A 20,094-nucleotide genomic window follows, 5' to 3' on the forward strand; every position below is an offset into this window, starting at 1 on the left:
GCGTTCGCATCTATGATATTTTATTTCACAGACGTAATGCGAATGAACCAGCCCCCGTCGAAGCGCTTCCGGAACCCGAAGTTCGCTCAAATATTTCTCGGCCTATGCAAACAGCATTTCGCAGTCAAGGCAAACACCACAAACAAGCTCGAAGACAAAATAGTCGAAAGCAAGTTAAAGCGCCATCAAAAGAAGCTGATGTAAAGTGCAAGGAAGAGGATAAGAAAAAATAGTCAACAAATGATCCTGACACTGGGAAATACATCTTAGAATTGATTAAAAAATGTTTGTTATTACAAAATCTCCGTGTTTTGGAGATTTTATTTTGATACTTGCGTTTTTAAAGGAGACTGACTTGATATGTGCCAAAGAAAGGAAAGGAATTTCCTGAGAATTTTATTTATACCCCGTTTTTTATATGGAGCCTAGGATGGTAAATAACGTAAATAAATGTCCACTCTGAGTTTTATAGAGGCAAATAATAAGTGTTCGTTTTAATATAATTTACAGTATACACCTGAATAACTAAAAAATATTTATTTTTGGGAATTAAAAAATTTAGGACTTTAATAAACACAAATAAATTTAAAAAATTTACGGGATATAAAATTTGACAAAAACTATAGAGGATTAATTCACAGAATTCCTATTTCTGTCAAATTTATATAACAAAATTAATTAATAATCATGTTATTAACTATTTTTAATTGCTATGCAAACAGTTTAAAGCTTATTATATATAAGATAGCATTAAATTATTATTAATTTTCCTCTTATCAATTTGGATAGCATTAAAATGCACACACACTCAACAGCTAAAAATTAAAAAAACAATTTAATTTTCTAATAATTATTATTATCTGAAACTTTTAGACCGCGGGGAAATCTATCATCATTTTATGTTGTAAGTTTAGTAAAAGACACACAGCAGTAGTATCATCTTTGTAATTTAAGATAACTGACATTAGTGTTCATGTAAAGACGTTAAGATATCAGAGATAAAAAATAATAATCACAAACAACAAACTTACGACCTAGGCTTAAGACAAAAGAGGAAAAAGGTAGTACACACATATGTACTGAACTGCAGCGCAAAAAAAGGAACTGTAAGGATAAGGAGGATAGCAGAACTAGAACCCAGGACCGGCGGATACGCCATAAGTATGTCCGAGTCTAGTAGTGGAAAAGAGACACGCCCACTTGACAGGCAGTGTAAATAATGTTACTTACCCTCTCGTGACGTCAGAAACGCAGCATTTCAGGAGGGCGAGTTCGAATTCCCAACCGAAAAGTATGGCGCGTGGCGTATCCGCTGGTCCTGCATGCTATTCTACCCAGTTCTATCATCCTTACTACTAAAAATAATTATGTTGGTACTCCCGTGCGGACTCTGATTTTGATTCACTCCACCAGACTTTCACCAAAGCCTCAGTAAACGAATGTTGGCAGCCCTGCGCCAGCGGTAGCTTATAGCTTAACAAACGCGCATCACTCTCACGGCAGCGATCTGTGCAGAAGAAGTTTACCATCGAAAGTCCCGAAATTTCCCCGAATTTGAGCCCATTAACCGACCGCAATGTTATAATTCAGCAAATATTCCGATAATGGATACCGAAGATAAGGTACGTAGCGTAGAATTAGCACTTGGCGAGGGCAGATTGATCTGTGAGCGCGGCCGAAATCGCGGTTGCTGCCTGCAAGATGGCACCAGGCATTTGTGCATTTTGCGCACGTGGGTGACGAAATATCACCGATCGGCGTATAATCGCAAGCCGCACGGCCGAAAGCGGCAGCGTGTTTGCCGAATATCGAGATTTACCGGCCGCGGGGGCGTCGAAAGCCGGCCGAGTGCCGATTGTTGACGCTTACACTTCCGCCGCTTGCTCATCAACGCCGGAAACTGGGCCGCAGGAGTATGTTACCAAATTTCGGCTTGGCTTTACAGATTCAGTTCATCGACTGGGCAGGAGTCGACGAGCATGAGTGCTCCCGTGTGCAGAGCATCCTTTTCGGCCAGGAGAAGTCCGTGAAGGTGCCGAGCAGGAAATCCGTCGTTCCGCCGAGAGAACAGGAGCAGCATGTCTTGCCGCCCCAGCATCTGCCGCCGCCTCTACAGCAGCAGTTGCCAGCGGGGCCGCCTCCAATGGTCAGCCAGGCCCAGTGGGACCCGCACCGAAATATGGGTAACAGGATGCGTTCTAAGCCCAAACCCCTTAATGGTGTGTAAATGAGCCAACTCTGGCTGAATATTCTTGAACATTTTTTTTTCTTAATTCTTGGAAACCGTTGACTGGTGGTAATACTAGTAATTTTATTCATTGGGTGACCTTAAAGAAATAGGCAGTTGTTATCGATTGTTTGTCGGCTAATAAAGAATTGTGCTGCAAAAGCCGGGTAAATACATACTTGTTGCCAATGATTAAACTTCTCTTTGAGATTTGGATTGAAGCCAAAATTTATTTAGACGCAGCAGTAAATTTGTTAAATTTGTGGCTGGAAAGTTTTTTATTTTATTTTTGAAATAATATTGAGCAACATCTCCTTACTTTAAATCTCAAGTACTATTAAGAGTTTCGTCATTAATTTCTCAACAATTCTGACCAAGTGTTGTAAATATTTCTAATTTTACAGTTCTTTCAAGATCTTTTGTTCCTTGCTAAGTTTAATCATCGTAAAAAAAACAACTAGAATGTTGGTTCACTCGTTAAATTACTTTCAAATGTCCTTAACCGTTCATTTACTAATAATATTTTCTCTACCTGGGCCAAGTTTGGCAAATAATAACTGACGGAAACAATTAAATTACCTGTATATTGCTTAGCCTGGTTGTTATTAACACTCGATGATTAATTTTGAAGATCTGGCTCCGAACGACCCGTCCCAACCCAAACCGATGCTGTTTCCCGTGGTGATGTCGCAGGCGTCAATGGTGAACCCGTCGCAGTACTCGATGATGCTGCCGCCGAACCAGAACATGCTGATGGGCACGTACATGGTTAACAGCGGGCACTACAAGAAGGAGGACAACTATGGCGGCTACCAGCCGAACCCGGGGATGGCGCCGCACTCGTCGCTCTATTACGCCGCTCCATACACCACCAGCCAGCCCCTCTACTACCCGCAGATGTACATGCCGCCGCAGATGCAGCCCGAGATGCCGCCCCCCACCGACATGTATTTGCCGCCGCAGCCGGAGGCCCTGAATCTTGCCAAGGAGGTTCCACAGCCAGTCATCGTCAACACGGAGGCCTCCATCTTGCAGCCGACGGCGCCAGCCTTTCTTCCGAGCTTCCAACCTGCGCCACCAGTCAAGCCGCCGTCTTTCAACAACAATAATTTGCAGCTCAGACCGACCGCCCCTGCCTTCAAACCGCCAGAGCTGGAGGCTGTGCCTCTGCAGGTGGCTGAGGAGCCGGTAGCCGTGTCGCCTCTCCCAGCAAAGGTAAAGCTATTTCTATTTATTCATTTGTAAGAGCTTGTCAATATCCTTAACGATTGAGCTCAATTGCTGTGTTAAGTGGCTGCTGAGCTTGAATTTATTATTACATGGCAAACAAATTAAGGAGTTTTCCTTTCTAATAGAACTGATGTTGTAAGATTTAGACAGGGAAATAGAATAAGGTGGCCAAATACTCCTGAATACGTCATACTTTGAATGTGTTAGCTGAGAAAGGTCAGGGGTGAAATGGATTCAATGCATGGTCATATATATTCCAGAATACTAATAATTTCTTGCCTCTTTTGTAAAGTTGCAAGACACAACAAAAGAGTGAAGCTACTAGCATTATTTAGAACTAATCCCTACAAATTTATTCCTCTCTGTGCCTCCTTGAAATCGCACCCAACGACTCTGGCAACTAAGGGGATTTGGAATAATTGATTCCAGGATTAACTTTCATTTTGGAGAAATCATAGAAATTAGCCCAGCCTTAATTAACATCTGCAAGAGACATAATTATTATTTTATTATACTTCCTTCAATCAAATATCACTAAGTCTGTGAAATTTAGACTGTCTTCTATTTTTTCTGAGCTTCCAATCGATCCAGGATCAAGAATTTAAGTAATTTCATCACTATTAAAACCGTCTAATGTCCCATGGGCCATTGCTAACTTTTGCTTTGCGTCAGGAAAGTTTTCTCTCGGTTACAGTTTATAATTCTTCGATCGATTAGTCAAAACAGTCCATGCACACACAAGAACAAAGGTTTCTGTTGACAGAGTTGCAAAAAACCCGCATTTAAAAAAATGCAGTGCAGTGGTTAAAAGCGTTTTTTTCAATTTTAACAAGTTTCTTGCAGGCACTGATTGCTCCTCAGTTTTCAATAATTTTCTAATTATAAGCTCATGACCTCGACTTGAAAAATTTTCAGAGATAAATACTTGGAGAAATTGAGGCAGCAAGTGGCAATTAAAAAGAAAAAATCTGCACAGTAGCAGGAAATTAAGACTACTCCGACCGCAAAATTAAGATTTTCACAGGGGAAAATACAATAAATTCATTTCTTGCAATTCTTGCGCAAGTAATTGGTGAAAATAACCGGGTGGTAAGCAAAATGCAACCCTGTCTGTTGATTTTTTATACTTTGTTGACAAATAGACAAAACTGTTCTAATTTTAGTTAACAAAAATTATATTACACCTACATAGACTGTTTTCATTTCCATTTAATTTAAATTAAATTGACTCCGTAATCTTTGTTCATGCAAATATGATGAACCTAACTTATTATTAGCCATTATATTGCGAGAAATCGCCTTTCCCATCCGAACCCTGTCATCTTATCTATGATGAGTCGTTATTTTTAGTTGATAATGTTTGCACAACTCTCATCATTGCAATTTGCTTGAACGCCATTTCCACAGGAACTGGAAATCAAGGAGCCTATAATCGAGACACCGACAGCGCCACCAGTTGAGGAGGAAGTCGTGCCCGCAGTAGTGGAAAAAAAGTTGCCTGAGCCGCCCAAGCCCGTTGAGAAAGCGCCGGAATACCCGAAAGTAAAGTCGCCAGTTGTGCAGCAGCCTCCGGCACCTGTGAAGAAGTCGTGGGCCAGCATAGTGCAGTCGACAGGACCCCCGGCCGACTCTGCGTCCTCTGAGGCTTTCAAGTTCAGGCAGCCGGCCTCTGTTGCGCCGCAACTGCCGACTGTCGTTGGCGCAGTGGTCAGTGACGAAGACAAATTCAGTCTGGCAGCTAACCATAACAATAACAACAGCATCAAGAAAATTAATAATTACTTTGGTGCCGACCACGCAGATGACATGGCACCTGAACCTTTCCTCGTCCGCCTTGGAGGTAAATCAAGGATTTTGTTGCAATTAATGTTCAAGATTTTAAGGCTGCTGTTCTGGAGAGCATTGCACACAATTTGGCAACCTATTTCAATTCCTATTCAATTCCTCACATCATTGCTCATGTTTTATTTCAGAATACTTATCAACTTATATGCTGGACCACCGTTCATCCCCGCTTCAGCCGCGTGGTCTTACGAACCGCAGTAACTGGTGTTACGTAAACGCAACTCTGCAAGCACTGGTTGCCTGCCCTCCCTTCTACAACCTCATGCGAAACCTGCCTTCCAAACAAAGAAACAATTCTAAATACGAGTACAAGTCCAAAACTCCAATCATCGATGCTGTGTAAGTACCAACCTCAAAACTTATTCTTGTAACTCACCCCAAAACCTCTTGTGTCTCTGCAACATACTACCAGGATACGTTTGGTTTTAAGGGAATATTAATTAAGGGAACTTATGCCTTCGGAGTTCAGGCAAATCAGCTTGACAACCTCCTAATTGTTCCCAACAATTTGTACTTGACCAACAAAGCGATTCCTAAAGGAAATTGAGCTTGTGTTTGGCTAACCCTTAGCAAACCTCGAGTTTCTAATTTTTTGTTTATGATCCTCAAATAAAATTAGAATTTCATTAAATTACTATTACACGCACATTCTTTCTATGAAGCTACGTGCAATATTTATCCTCTCATAAAAGATTAACTACTAAATTTTAGTTCAAGTAAAAAACAACATGGTTCATTTCATAAAGAAGTCACTGAAAATACCATTTCATCTGCTCTGCCAGCGTAATTACTCCCATTTTCTGAGCGAGTTTTAATTCGAAATTATTTTTGTTCCAGAACCGAATTCATGCTTGAGTTCAACTCTCTGCCTCCGGGTGCCAAACCGGCCCGCAAAGAGAAGGCAATGGCCAGGAAGGGTGACGACGTGGTCGACGTCCCCCAGGGTCCACCATTTGAGCCATCCTGTGTGTACAACATGCTCGGCTCCATCAGAACGCCTGCGTTCAAGGTCGAGGGACGTCAGGAAGACGCCGAGGAGTTTCTCAGCTGCCTGCTGAATGGCCTAAACGACGAAATGCTCGACCTGATGAAAATGGTTGATGGTCCCAAAGAGGTCTTGGTCAACGGCCAAGCGCACTCTCCTTCGCCCACAGCTAATGGCAGCACCGACCACGGTTTCTCCGAGGACGACGAAGAGTGGACTGTGAGTTGATTTTTCCTTATTTGCTATGATTTATACTGCACTTTGTTCGGCTCTGTTGGGAATTTTAAGATGGATTTTTTAAAAAGAATTATACTGTTTTGGGAGCCAATTTAGACAGGCTTGAAGGGCTGTAACAATACGCAATTTTCTTTCCTATGTTATTCCATTTTCAGGAGCTGCAATTATGTGATTAGATTCTAGCTTCAGTTAGAGCTCTAAGGTCAATTTCAAGGGAGTTTGGATTATTTTAAACGAAAAGCTTCCATTTATTCTGAAACCTTTCCAAAGCTAACTAAAAGTTAGCTCAACAGGTAGATCCGGTAGATCTTTTAAAAATAATTTTCTTCTTGAAATTCGGTAGAAAATTGTTTGGTTGTTGCCATCTTTTTCTGCTCATAAACCCAACAAAAGAAAACTTTGACTAGTTAAGTTAAAATGTCAATTTTTTTGTCTAGAACCAATACGTTTTTCTAAATTATTTAAAATTAGCTCAAAATTATGCACAGCTTTTTTTTTAAATGCCTTTAATAAATCAGTTAATTTCCTGCAATCATTCACAAGTGGCTTAGATAGATTTAGGCTCTTTAGTCTGTATTTGACGCTCTCAGGGATGGCTCAAAAACCTCGCAAATGCATAAATTGTGCTCATTTGGTGCCTTAAAGATAATCAGACAAATAAATATTTGATCGTCTTAAAATTCCAATTGTTAAAGTAGCGCTGCGATATCATTTTTGACAGTACCAATCGATTCCTGAGGATCGTATTTTTTGGTAAGGCAGCCGAACCACTCAAATATTTTTTGACGTAATCTGCTCTGTACATAAATAAATTATGGCCTCACAAAATATTCTGATCATAAAAAACCCGGCGGAAACGTAAAAATCGTTACTTATGCGTTTTTAAACCTTGACCCCCTTGCAAAAAACCCCTGCGAAAAGAACGTCGCCATCAAACAGGGTTTGCCAATTTTGCAATGTTCAAAAATGCACCACTGGTTTTCTGCACTAAAAACCAACTGGGAAAAATACCAATTTTGGTTGTTTCTGAATTTAACCCCAAAAAGGTCACATTTTGCGCAAAAGTAAAAAATTTGGAAATATACTATCAGTGTTAAAATTAACATTTTTTTGCTTTCATTTTGTAAAAATCCCTAATTTGGGTCATCCATATCCATAAGAATTTTTACCATCAATAAAAAGACTTTGTGTTTCGGAAAAATGCGTAAAAGTGGATAATAACCACTAAAAAACAGTATTTGCAATGCAGTCGGCTTTTCTGGATAAATGCGGGTCTTAACGAACCCTGCCGTCAAATCGCCGACTGAGTGATTCGGCTGCCTGACGTTATTCGACCCTCAGGAGTCAGTTGGCACTCTTGAAAATAAATTAGGGCTATTTTAAACTCGATTTTCTAATTTGAAGCTGTCTAAATTTGAACAAAGCATGGGATAAACTGTTATTTACATCAAAATTACATTAATTTCATGACTTTAGTGTGCCTATTTATCACAGGTAATGAAGTCCAAAAACCGGGCCTGTGTGACGCGACGGGCTGACTATGGTAAAACTCCAGTCTCTGACATATTCAGAGGCCAACTCTGCTCGCACGTGCAAAGGAAAGGGGACCAACAAACCGAAAACGTGCAGCCCTTCTACACCCTTCAACTGGACATTGAGGTAAACCGTTATTTTATCTGCTAAAGTGTTTTAAAACCGACATATTTATTTATTTTCGTGCAGCGAGCAAACAGTGTGAAGGAGGCTCTGGAGCAGATGGTCGACAAGGACAGGCTAGAAGGAGTCACATGTTCCCGCACCCACCAACAGGTGGAAGCATGGCAGCAGGTTACCCTTGAGGAACTCCCCCCGGTGCTGTTGCTGCACCTAAAGTGGTTCGACTACAAGGCTGATGGCTGCTCTAAAATCATGAAGACAGTCAACTACACCGTGGACTTGAGGATAGAAAACAGTGAGTGTCAAAAGAGGGAATTCAAGTGGCAGTTTTTTTGTAACTTTTATCTCCTATTTTTGCAGAACTTCTAACCAACAAGAAAAATAACTACAACGCCAAGCAGAAAACTTACAAGCTGTTTGCAGGTTAGTGAAACATTTTTTTTGCCTATGCTCTCAATATGTACAAGGCCGAGTCTCCGTACACATGAAGCCATTTAAATAGCCTGTATGATGGAATCACAGTCTTTACAGCAATTAACTAGACTAATTAAATAATTATTTTGCTTATAAATAATTTAAATGTCTTTAAACAAACCTTAAATCAAGCAGTTGGTGCCTGCTTTAATTTACAATTGAACTTTTTGACTGTGTTAGACGTTATATTAAATTTAACGCTTGTTTCAGTTGTGTACCACGATGGAAAGGAAGCGTCCAAGGGTCACTACATCACGGACGCGTACAACTCGAACCTGGGAATCTGGGTTCGCTACGACGACAACCAGGTGCAGGTGGTGTCCGAGTCTGTGGTGCTGCACCCGAAATCGCCTTCTGTGCCATACATCCTATACTACCGACGCAGTGATACGATGGGCCAGCCTTCGGCCAAGTCGACAGACCAGTCCGGCGGCACAAAGTAGGCGGACAGTGACATTGCTATCTTCCGGACGCAGAATCGTGTGTGTACAACAATATATCGGATAGACAGTTCCCTTTCGTAATATTACCGACGGAACCTGCGGTCAAGCTGCTCGTGTTTATTGAGGATTTGCAAGTTCTTTCGATTGCAATGGTTAACTGGACTGTTTTTGTACACAAAAGTTGATGAACGGGCCACTTGCAGGCGGCACGACCCCCCCCCCCTTCAAAATGTAATATTTGTTGATTAATGTATATGTCTGTGGTGGCGCGTGCAAGTGGCCGCCGAAACAGATTAACTATGCTACTATAGTGCAACTAGTAGTGCTACCGTAGCAGGCGTAATATATTATAAATGGTTTATGAGGAAACGTTGGAGCTCTGCAGACTCCCATCGTTGGTTTGAGTGCCTGTTTAATATTATAAAGAAACAATTTTGCGGAAAGCTTTCCAAAGGCAAGACTTTGATTGCCAGCAGCGCAAGCAAAGGATTGCGAGTGGAAATGGGAAACTCTTTACTCGTTTTATTAAACTTTTATTGTAGTCTAGTGACAAACGCGACTATAATTATTTCTTAAATCCATTTCTCACTCTCACACACGTATATATATACACACACACGCATCATTGTTTCCTCATGTTATTTGCCGATCGGCATGGCACCGTTGATTCTGGAACGTAACGATAAGTATTAATTTATTTTGTGATGAAAGTAGCAACCGGGCCGCCCATGCCGTCGGCAAATAGGTTTTTTCACACACAAGCAAAGCCCTTCTGGCAGGGTTCTTACAAACTCGTAGTTGAATATATTATTATTATGATTATTAAAATTAGAGAGAATACTATTATGATTACTACTAACCTTTTTGCGGGGCGAGAAAGTCACACACAATCGAACCGAATTGTGAATTTAGTAGGTTGTCCTTGGAGAAACCCTCGGCCGCGGCGCCGGACTCTTAACAACTGGACTCGCACTAAAATCATTCAAAACAAACGACCTGATCTCTCTGAAATTTTAATCAAGTCCAGACGTCCGGCCTCGGCCCGCGAGGGTGCGATAATTGCTCTCCTTACGTTACTCTTCTGCGTGCCTGAATATGATTTGCCCTTCGCCATAGCAAATTAAAGAGAAACAAAAGTCCAGGCTTAAAAGTGTGATTTCCGGATGCCTACGAGAATGAGATGTGAGAAAGAGAGCGAGCGTGAGATAAATACCTGCATGTATAGCTAGCCCCAAGCTCAAATACAATAAATTCGCTTTTGTATATGTTGTGCAAAAAAACAAAACAAATGTGACACCGCGTGGGTCCCCACTTGAGCCATGGTTTTTGCAAGAATGGGACCATTCCAAAATTGTGTCAGTGTTGCTCTATGTATTCGTACTTTTAAATGATTTGCAGTTAATGGTTGTGTGCGCCAAGTTTGTTTTCAAGTGCGACCTTGGAACGGAGAATGCCTTTTGGGTCTATTTTAAAGCACACAGGGGTGTGTGTCTGCTCAAGTGCAGCAAAAGCCTCGGAACACTGCTGATTTCTCGGTGGAGAAAAAATAATAACGACTAACATATGATTGTTGCTTCGGATCGGCACTGACTCGGCTGATTTTTTTACGTAATATGTTCTCGTGAATAATTATGCAAACACGGTTCGTTTTAATTCTGGTTTGTACATATTATTTTCGAGCGAATCATCTGTCACTCTCAATCGGCACTGATTACTATATTATGTGTATTATCAAGAAATTGCTCTGTTCTTGTTATTTTTTCTATTCTTGAAATTCCACTGACGTAAATCGGGATGGAAATCGCCCAACCTAAATCGGTATATCATGTAGAGTGCGTGCGAGAATGATGTTAACTGAATGATTAGCTAATTAAGCCGTGGCCTGTGAATACAAGTTTCCATCCCTTGTTTTGTAATTTTAAATCATGCGTTAGCCACGCTGTAAATCAACGCATGTCTTTTTTTATTTTAATGAATAGCTAAGCTGATTAGATATTCGATGCGTGCGACATGTCAGAACTTGTCACTTCAACTGCCGCGCGTAAATTTGGAGGGGAAGATATTAAAAGAAGAGTGTTGAAAAAGCATATTTTTCAATAAATTCTATGACAAGCAGATATAAAAAGCAGAAGACAAGTGTTTTATTTCTTTCTTTGTTGTAGGAATTTTGCCCCATTGTGTTTGTCCGCTGACTAATTTGGGTCAATCGCTTATTGATCTGTGATCCAGCTGGCCGATTAATAAAACTTATATATATTATTATCTAAGTCGGTCAGCAGTGCCAATACCACCACGAGTGCGCCGCCGGCGTCCTGATATCAGTCAACAGGCGACAATTGATTGCTGCCCACAAAGAAAACACTTGAGTTAATTGCTCATCCGTCATAATCATCGCACATTTTTGACAAGGATAGTTTGGTGGTTTTGAAATTTCATACCTAAAATTAAAATCCTGATGTTGAGAGAGGGTAAAAAGCGTAAAATGTGTTTTTATAGACTGGGGGTTTCCAGCCATTTTATCGGGTTTAGGTGAATGATGTAACGAATTTTATAATTGGTCAGTAACCAGGGTTAATTCAAGAAGATTTTTCTTCTTTCCAATTTCTTAAAATTTTAATATATTTTTATGGCGGAATTTTAAACCTTGTGCTGGACTTAAAATATAATTTTATAAAACAAAATACTCGGATCTCTAGAATATTTTAAAAAATGTTTAAATTTGAAGGGAAATACAGAGGCATTTAAAAACCAGAGTGACTGCCACTCTGGGTAACAAAAACCACAAACGGGTCAGTGTGGTTAGTACCAGCAATAAGCAAACATTTCTAGTCAGACATTCTTTGGGGAGGGAAGATACAAAAGGAAACCACACAATGGGCTGGAAATATGGGAATGCACGCGCAGCAGGGGTTTGTCCATTTATTGTTGATCCCCAGAGGGAATGAATGAATGAATGAATGAACGGCTTTAAGGTTTCCATTCATTTTCAGGGTTAAAAAACCCGCATTTTTTAAAAAAAAATAAATCCTGCAGTTAAAGCATTTTATTTTAATTTTAACCAGTTTCTGGCGGGCAACGTTTGCACCTTCAGTTTTCAATAATTTTCTAATTATTAGCTCATGACCTCGACTTAAAAATTGTTTGAGTGAAATTTTTGGAGAAATTGAGGCAGTTTAAAAGAAAAAATCTGCACAGTAGAGGAAATTTTGACCACTCCGACCGCAAATTTTAGATTTTCACAGGGGAAAAATGGAATAAATTCAATTCTCGCGCAAGATATTGGTAAAAATTTAATGGTAATTCCGTTAAAACCCAGTAGCTATCGTTTTTTGCTATAAAAAATGGGATTCTGATTAATATTTCAAAGTTTACTTTATATCAAATCACTTATTTACGTTAAGTTTTGCTTCAATTTATTTTAAATTCATTTTATTTATTTATTATTTTAAATATCTCTCAAGTTAACGGTGCAGGAAAAACCGTCAACTTCCGACTTCCGACCCGCGTTGTTTTATCAAGCTTCGCGCGGCCAAAACTCGCTCCGACTGCCGCACTTCTTGGCTCATTCCGGACAGTTTGCGAACGCAGGCGTGCAGAGGATAAGTCCGGCAGAGGTGGAGAGACGTCGAGGAGGAGGTGGATCGCCGCTCATCCACACACACGAGGCAACGAGAGCGACAGAGCAGCGAGTGCGAAGCGCCCCCATACAGTGGCCGTGGCCGCGTTCAAATATAAATCCAGAGGTGCCTAGTGCAGCAGTCCATTCAGTTATCGGAAGCACGGCTCGCCGCTAGTCTGCAGGAACGCACCGACTTTTTTTCTCGTCCGTGCTCAGCATGGCCGGCGTGTTGTTCGTGGTGTGCGTGCCGACGGCCAAGTACGAGGCCGAACTGGCCAAGTACACCGCCAAGGAGGAGGCGCCGGCCGAGCCGCCGCAGCCGTCCGGCAAAAAGCACAAGTTCTTCAAGTCGACCAAGAAGTCCGAGTTCTACAAGAGCGAGCCGCAGCTGTTCAACAACCACCAGCCGCAGTCGGCGTCCGCCAAGGGCGCCTCGCCCAAGCTGTCCAACCCGAAACTCTTCAGGGCGGTCACCGAGTCGGCGCTCGACAGCAGGGCCTCTCAGGAGGCGCTCAACATCTTCAACAACTCCGTGCAGAACAATTTGCTCGCGCCCCCGCAAGGTAGGACAGTGGGATTTTTTAATAAGCGTGGTTTTTTTACATAATTAAGTTTGATTAAATTAATCTATTAAAGGTGTTAAATTTATTTTGTGCTTGTCGTTAGATTTTTTATGGAATTGAGGAGAAAACCAAATTTTCTTAGCAAGACATACTCACCTAAATTAAATTAAGAGAAATTCATTCATTATATAAAAAATGTTTGACCCGCACCGCAGACAATTCCACGAGAAATTAGATGGTATGCAAAATATGCTGGTTTGCAATTTCCTTTTAAAATAACTTTCTACCTTTTATGGTGAAAATCCTTTTCAAATACCTAAAATACCATATTTGTATCTTAAAATGAGGAAAAGCTAAAAATTTTCTAAATCGCCGTTTAAATTTGTGAGAAAATCGACTACATGCATGCTAATCAAGCGGCGAGCGCCTGTCTCCTCATTTGAAATCATGATTTATTTCGCCAGAAGGGAAACTTATCTCATAATTTGAACACCGTTGGAGATCAGGGGCCGAAATTAGACGAATAATCCTTGAAAACCTGTTTAGCTTTTTGAGAAATTTGGCACAATCTGAAATTTAACTGTTCCTTATTGCACATTGTGTAGATAAGCTGTTGCTAAATAAACTTAATGCACTTTTTTAAATAATCCTCAATGCAAAATGTGCTTAATTTTTAATTTTAAAGAGCGCATAACCATAAAAAATCCTCCTTTTCGGTGCACAAACTAAACTTGTAGGTCAAATAATGGTGAGGACTGTCTCCCTACTAGAATTCTCATTTTATTTCTCAACAAAGAGTTTCTCCTGAAAAATAGCCAGTAAAAATTTAGGAGAATATTGGCAACATATAATTTTTTCAGTTGCTAATTGTAAGTCCTCTTTTAATTCTTGGACATTGAACAATCAGCACTCTCAAGTTATTTAAATAGCTTTCCAATATTAAACCATTTAAATTCCGCTTAAAAAAATAAACTATACTTTTATCACCACCAAAAATCAAAAAAATTTAATTTCCTTAAACAACATACATAAATTTAATTTTTATTTCCCGCAATGAAAAAAAAATCCCTCGTGCCGTAGGCTCGCCACAAATCAACAATGACCTGGCGAAGAGCACGAACGCGGTGCAGGCGCACTCAGCGCTCAACCTGACTGTGCCCAACCTCGGGGGCAGTTGCAACCCCATCCCCCCGAGCCCTTCGCAGCAGCAGCAGCCGCTCCCCCAGGAAGCACCAGCCGAGGAGGACGAGGATACCAGACTGAAAATGAAACCCATGGAACAGGTCAGTGACCCCTAAGAGATGATGTTCGTTGTTGCTCCGTTTAGGGGTTTGTTAACTTCGCGTTTTTCATCTTTTCTGTGTGTTATTTTATTATGAGCGTGAGAGGCAAAACGGAAGTAGTTGCGGCGGAAAGGCGCAATAATTGTCGATGTTCCTTCAAGGAAGTCTCAAATCGTGGGTTTCATGAAAGTCTGTTGCCTTGAAAACACTGGAATCTTGAGTTTTGATGCAATATGATCTGTAAAAATGATATATACAGAGAAAGATTCAAATTATACCGCAAAAAAATGTCCAGGTTGTCAGATAAATAAAATAGAGCAGTCGTTACAACTTTTGAAATATTATTTAAAATTGCAAAGATAAAATAAATAAATCAATGGTATAAATGTCAGAGAATTCAACAGATTTATATTACAAAATTAAAAACGCAACATTAAAAAGTAATGTTTTTTATCCTCTCCCTTGCTTTGCGTTTAAAATTCGACCAGGCGTTCTCTCTTCAAATTTAGGTGATGATGGCTCTCGCATCAGCCAGCTCCTTTTGTTCGCCCGCGATCATTGAATAACAACCGATTATCTCGCCGTTGCTATCAGAAAAGTGTCGTTCCTTCAAAAGACCTCTCAGGTCTACTGCCCATTTGATAGAATTAAATTCCAGAGATAAACTCGTCAATCTTGAAAGAAATAATTTTACTCTATAAGTGGGTCAATTACAAGGTTAACAAATTTAAATTCACCACCTGGAAAAATCCTCTTGCAATTTGACCCTATCTCTTCTCATCGCGGCAGTCCGCTGAAATTAATTAAGTTGAAACAAAAAGAGATCTATAAAATTGAGCCTGCAAACTGCGAACGCTTTTAATGGCACAATAAAATCCTGCAACCCTTTTATTATCACTTTTCGCATCTGTGAGACGAGCCCGGCGTCAGCAAAGAGCCACTTTTTGCTGCGTGAAAATCTCAGTCGGTTTTTACTCGCGAATAAAAAAAGCAGTATCTTGTTTCGCTCGACAAAGGGTTCATTCACGCCGAAAGCACACTACTTGTGTGTCACAACTACTCTTTTTTTCTACTGCTTCAACTCGACATACAACAAAACACTTAGTTAGAGGGGTGTGAAAAACGGTTTTTCGCATATTTGATAAATGATTGTTTGGTTTTACAAATTAATTAATTCCTTTTAAAGTGGAATGATACTGGGCAACAATTGAAAATTATTTTAATTGTTTGATGCCATAAACAATTGACCGATAAACAATTTGTTCAACAATTTGCAATAATAAAAAAGGACCTTCCTACAGTAAAAATTCAAATTTTGCCAATTTTCTCCAAAATTTTCAGTGCTTGAACATATTTTCTTGGCAAATTCCGATTCCTCTCGTCGAGATCTGTCCAAAGGTGTATGCCACTTATTGGGGAAACTCTTGCTTTTGAAATTAAATCGGATTTCAAGTAACGAGACAGCCATTACCGCTTGAAAAGCACGGTATCTTTCCAGCCAATTTTCTCAAAAAATTACAGCGCTCCTTAGGTCAATTTAGGCTTTAACTGAATCCTAAGCGATCCGTTTATGCATTGGCAACAAGCATTTTCCAGGCTTTTCCAGTATCAATCCTCTTTAAATTGTAAGAAATCCAAGTTAATTTGAAATGTCAATGTTTATGTTGATGGTTCGATGTTGAGTTTATTCTCGTTATAATTTATAATTGATATCAAAAAGTGCTGATGAATATATTTTTAATTTCTAACGTGTTTTTTCGACTAACTTTTAGGCACGCAGAATTATTTAAATGTGCGATATAATTACTCCGTAGACCAAATCTATTTCCCATTTTATTTATTTTTTTAATTTAAAACGATCTAACTGTCCACTTTTTACAAAACTGTACTTAAAATATTAAACAAAAAATACTATTTTTCACATCCCCCGTCGGCGTTCATTGAGCTCGCGAGCGAAATCCGTGCAAAAAGCCGCCCAATAAATTTTATTGTTATGACTCAAGCGAGAAAAAGGGAGAGATGAGATAATTTCTGGGAATGGGCATTATTTCTCGCAGTCGCGGCTGCCTCCATCCGGCGCGCGCGAGAGATGAGAGCATTTTTATGACTTCATTTCGCGCCCTCTCTCTCTTCTTATTTGATATGGAAATCCTCTCTGACTGAGGTAGTTGCGGAGTCCGCCCATATCAGAATAAATCAACGCCGCGTGACACATTGAGTGTAGTTTATTGAGCCAAATTACACGCCCGAATTGGAGCGTTTCGCTCTGGTTTTGATACCAACCAACCAGCCTGATCGTTTATCACAAAACACGCGCGCGGGCATCGCAAATCAGGAATTCCGCGGTTTATTCAACATAAAAATTGTATTTTTTTTATAGCAAAAACACAAATATGGTCAACGGCTATATTTAAATAAATCTGTACAAGAAAATGGAATTTTTGTACCTTTGTTACACTATTACCCCTTCTTCACTTAAAGACCATATTTGACGAAGTTTCTGAGCTTACCAATCGATTCTTGAGGGTCGAATTAGGTTAAGTAGATATTTTTGCCGACCAAAAAGTCCAGCGCGACGTGCGAACCTTTTTCCCGCCAAAACAATATTAATGCGAGAACTGCGCATGCGTCAGAGCTGGCTGGATCTGACAAAAAGCGGTCTCTCTTCAAGTGCTCAAACCAGCTCTGACGCATGCGCAGTTCTCGCAATCATATTGTTTTTGCGGGAAAAAGGTTCGCACGTCGCGCTGGACTTTTCGGTCGGGAAAAATATCCTCTTAACCTAATTCGACCCTCAAAAATTGATTGGTTGTGCTCAGAAACTTTGTCAAGGACGGTCTTTAAAGCTGAGTGATCTTGTTTATCGCATTAATTATATAAATCTCTTTCCCAATATCAGCACATCTGTGTCAATATTTTTTCTCCTGCAAAGTCATAATCATCTTATTATCATCTTCTCTTGACAGGCTGTTTTTTTAATGTTGACCTTGGTTAAGCTGCTTGTGCCATTACTTTTAAAGTAGTACTGCCAAATAATTTTGCTCCATTTCATTTCAGCAATTTTTAGTAATTGTGACTATATATTTCCAAACAAAATCTTCCGCTGCAGCAGGATTTGGTTAAATTATATAGACCTGCTCATAATATGAGAAGCATTAATTTAATGACTGTATATCGCTTGGTCAGAGATGATTAACATCCTCGCGTGGACCACCCCGCACCAGATAATAACTCCGCAATAATAATTAATTAACGCGGCGTCTGTGTGTCAATACAGCTAGAATAAATGATGGCCCAGCAGATAGTGATTTTGCTCTTTTAATGCTCGTGGCTGATCGCGAGACAGATAAAAATAAAAAAAAATATCTCGCGATAAAGCTGAATTGCGTCGATTGTGTTTGTCGAGAGTGCGGCTGATCTAACGCCCTGAGCTGCGCTTTTATCGCTGCCAATTTGCCAATTTCCGACGCCTCGTGCCCAAGCGTATTGGTTTCCTCGCAGAACCACTCAAGAGGCAAATGACCTCTTTTACAATCGGTCGATCCCAAGATAAGCTTTACAGGAAAGTCGAATTTTTGAACCTTCAAAATAGGTTAATTGTGAGTTTGTGATGAGAAAATTGAATGATTTTTTTCATTTCAGTTATAATTTTCAGCCAAAACTGAGCACCAGCGGGGTCCAGATGTGCGATAAAATTGGTTCGCACTGCGCAGATCCAAGATGGCGTCTGAATGTGGAAACAAAAAGTTCTCTCTTTGGATTCCTGTACGAGTGTCAAGAGTTTGTTTTTACGATCCAAAAGACACAATTAGTACAAGTAATGCAAATTATTAGTCACAATATTGACCAAAACTTGCTTCACGTGACCGTTTTTTCGCGCCAAACTCCACCGGCCGCCATATCTGCGCGTCGCACGAATCTGAGCACACTATTAGTTTGGGACGAAAAGGATTTTTTCTAAAATTAGAATTTTCAGTAACGAAATTTTGTTTGTAACTCCTTTAAAATTTGAAAGATATAACCTGCATCAGATTTTTTTAGATAATAAATTTCAATTAATTATTAAAATCAATTTTAAGTGTGTTGAAATCGTCAATGTTAAGCAACAGTTATGAATTAAAAACAATGTTTGACCCACTGAGACACTAAAAAAGCTATGAATTTAAATTTGCAAGCATGCTAATTTTAAACATGTTTGATGTTAAAATTCATTTCGGAATGCATCTAGCTAGCTTTTATTTTTTATCACGTATATGTTTAAGATAAAAACGACTACACAACTTAAAATATTACATAGAAACTGAACTTTTCTTCTCTAGAAGTGACTTCTTAAGAACTGGAAAACTAAAAAAAAGTTGAAACCAGGATAAAAATGAAATTTTCCACCTAAATTTCAAATTCTAATAAGGAATGTAATATTTTAATTTAAAATTTAAATACAACGATTGAAACGCAACGTTGTAAAGCTCAACAAGGAAAATCATTTATCTTGTTGCATCCTGTTGTTTGTGGTGTTTTCCTCGAGTTTTATATATTTTTCTTTGCACAGAGTTTTATTTTACACTATGTGCTCAGTAAAAATATGCAAATGAGGTCGTTTGATGCGTCGAGGGTTACAAAAATCGCGTCATTTCACCCAAAATTTCGCATGCAGACAGAAACACGTGCGCAGCAGGACGTCTGGATTCCGTGAAAAGCGTGTACTTTTTGACACACTCTCTCTCTCTCTCTCTCTCTCTCTCTCTCTCTCTCGTTGCAAACGCTCACTTAACGTCAGTCAACGTATAATTTTTACGGCTGGAAATCGATTGGCAAAAAAAGGCCGGGCGATCGAAACTTTCAAAAGCGACGGGTTTAATTTTTATCTTTATGACAACAATTTTAAGTGCGTTTTACTCTATACGTCCGCGGCGGCACTCCCCTCCAAAATGCGAACTGTTCGCTTATCTCGTCATTAAGGAATAATGAAGTGCACTTTTTTGCCGGCTCTTCTATTTGGGTGGCACGCTCTCTGCGCCGCGAATTCTAATTCCGAGCATGTTTTAAAGAGCGTAAAAAATGGTCCGACGTGCAGATAAACGTAAAATGTAAACTAGAGTGAAGAGGACCAAATTGCAAATAACTTACGGCTACGTCTCCGCGGCCCGCGAGAAGATACGATCGCGCGCGTATTATGTTTTTTTCTGTATACTCCCGGGCAGTCTAAAGAATGGAAAAGATTGTGCACGACGAGATATTGTTAGCCCTGCTGTTGGGTGTTATGCCAAATTTTCATTAGATGCTGTTGTTGTGATGGATGGAGGCAATATTCAAATTAGGCAGAGGCGTGAGTGAGAATTGCTAATTAGCGAAACGAGAAATTAATTTCGCTCATAGGTGGGATTTTGAGGGGAAATTAGATAACAAGTCGAGCTCTTATTGTTAGTTCTATACATTCAGACCGTTTTAGTGCTATGGTAATTCAAACCGTAATTTAGAACTGATAAAATGCGCGTGATTGGGAGTTTTTGACAGATAAGACCACAGGTTTAA

The 20,094-nt window shown here is 39.9% G+C and overlaps 2 protein-coding genes across 4 annotated transcripts in view; both read left to right on the top strand.

Annotated features, from left to right (window-relative positions):
* Positions 1-1,461: 1,461 nt before the first annotated feature.
* Positions 1,462-11,222, top strand: LOC135945807 (ubiquitin carboxyl-terminal hydrolase 10-like). Of its 3 annotated transcripts, none has more exons than XM_065493687.1 (10): positions 1,462-1,622; positions 1,946-2,219; positions 2,859-3,442; positions 4,865-5,297; positions 5,431-5,641; positions 6,140-6,506; positions 8,001-8,183; positions 8,247-8,475; positions 8,541-8,603; positions 8,865-11,222. In XM_065493687.1, exons 1-10 carry the CDS (start codon positions 1,605-1,607, stop codon positions 9,095-9,097), a joined length of 2,595 nt encoding a protein of 864 aa, XP_065349759.1. In that variant the 5' UTR covers positions 1,462-1,604; the 3' UTR covers positions 9,098-11,222. The 3 variants fall into 3 exon arrangements, with proteins under 3 accessions (XP_065349759.1, XP_065349760.1, XP_065349761.1); XM_065493688.1 differs by having other exon boundaries at positions 8,019-8,183; XM_065493689.1 differs by having other exon boundaries at positions 1,946-2,183.
* Positions 11,223-12,751: 1,529 nt separating this feature from the next.
* The window catches only part of LOC135946156 (uncharacterized), a 39,318-nt gene continuing 31,975 nt past the window's right edge, over positions 12,752-20,094 (top strand). Inside the window, exons 1-2 of the mRNA XM_065494231.1 lie at positions 12,752-13,279; positions 14,360-14,562. Coding sequence (XP_065350303.1) covers positions 12,934-13,279; positions 14,360-14,562 — 549 coding nt within the window. The 5' untranslated portion in view covers positions 12,752-12,933. The remainder of the gene's footprint in view (positions 13,280-14,359; positions 14,563-20,094) is intronic.

This window comes from Cloeon dipterum, chromosome X (assembly GCF_949628265.1).
Source record: "Cloeon dipterum chromosome X, ieCloDipt1.1, whole genome shotgun sequence".
Lineage (NCBI taxonomy): Eukaryota > Metazoa > Arthropoda > Insecta > Ephemeroptera > Baetidae > Cloeon > Cloeon dipterum.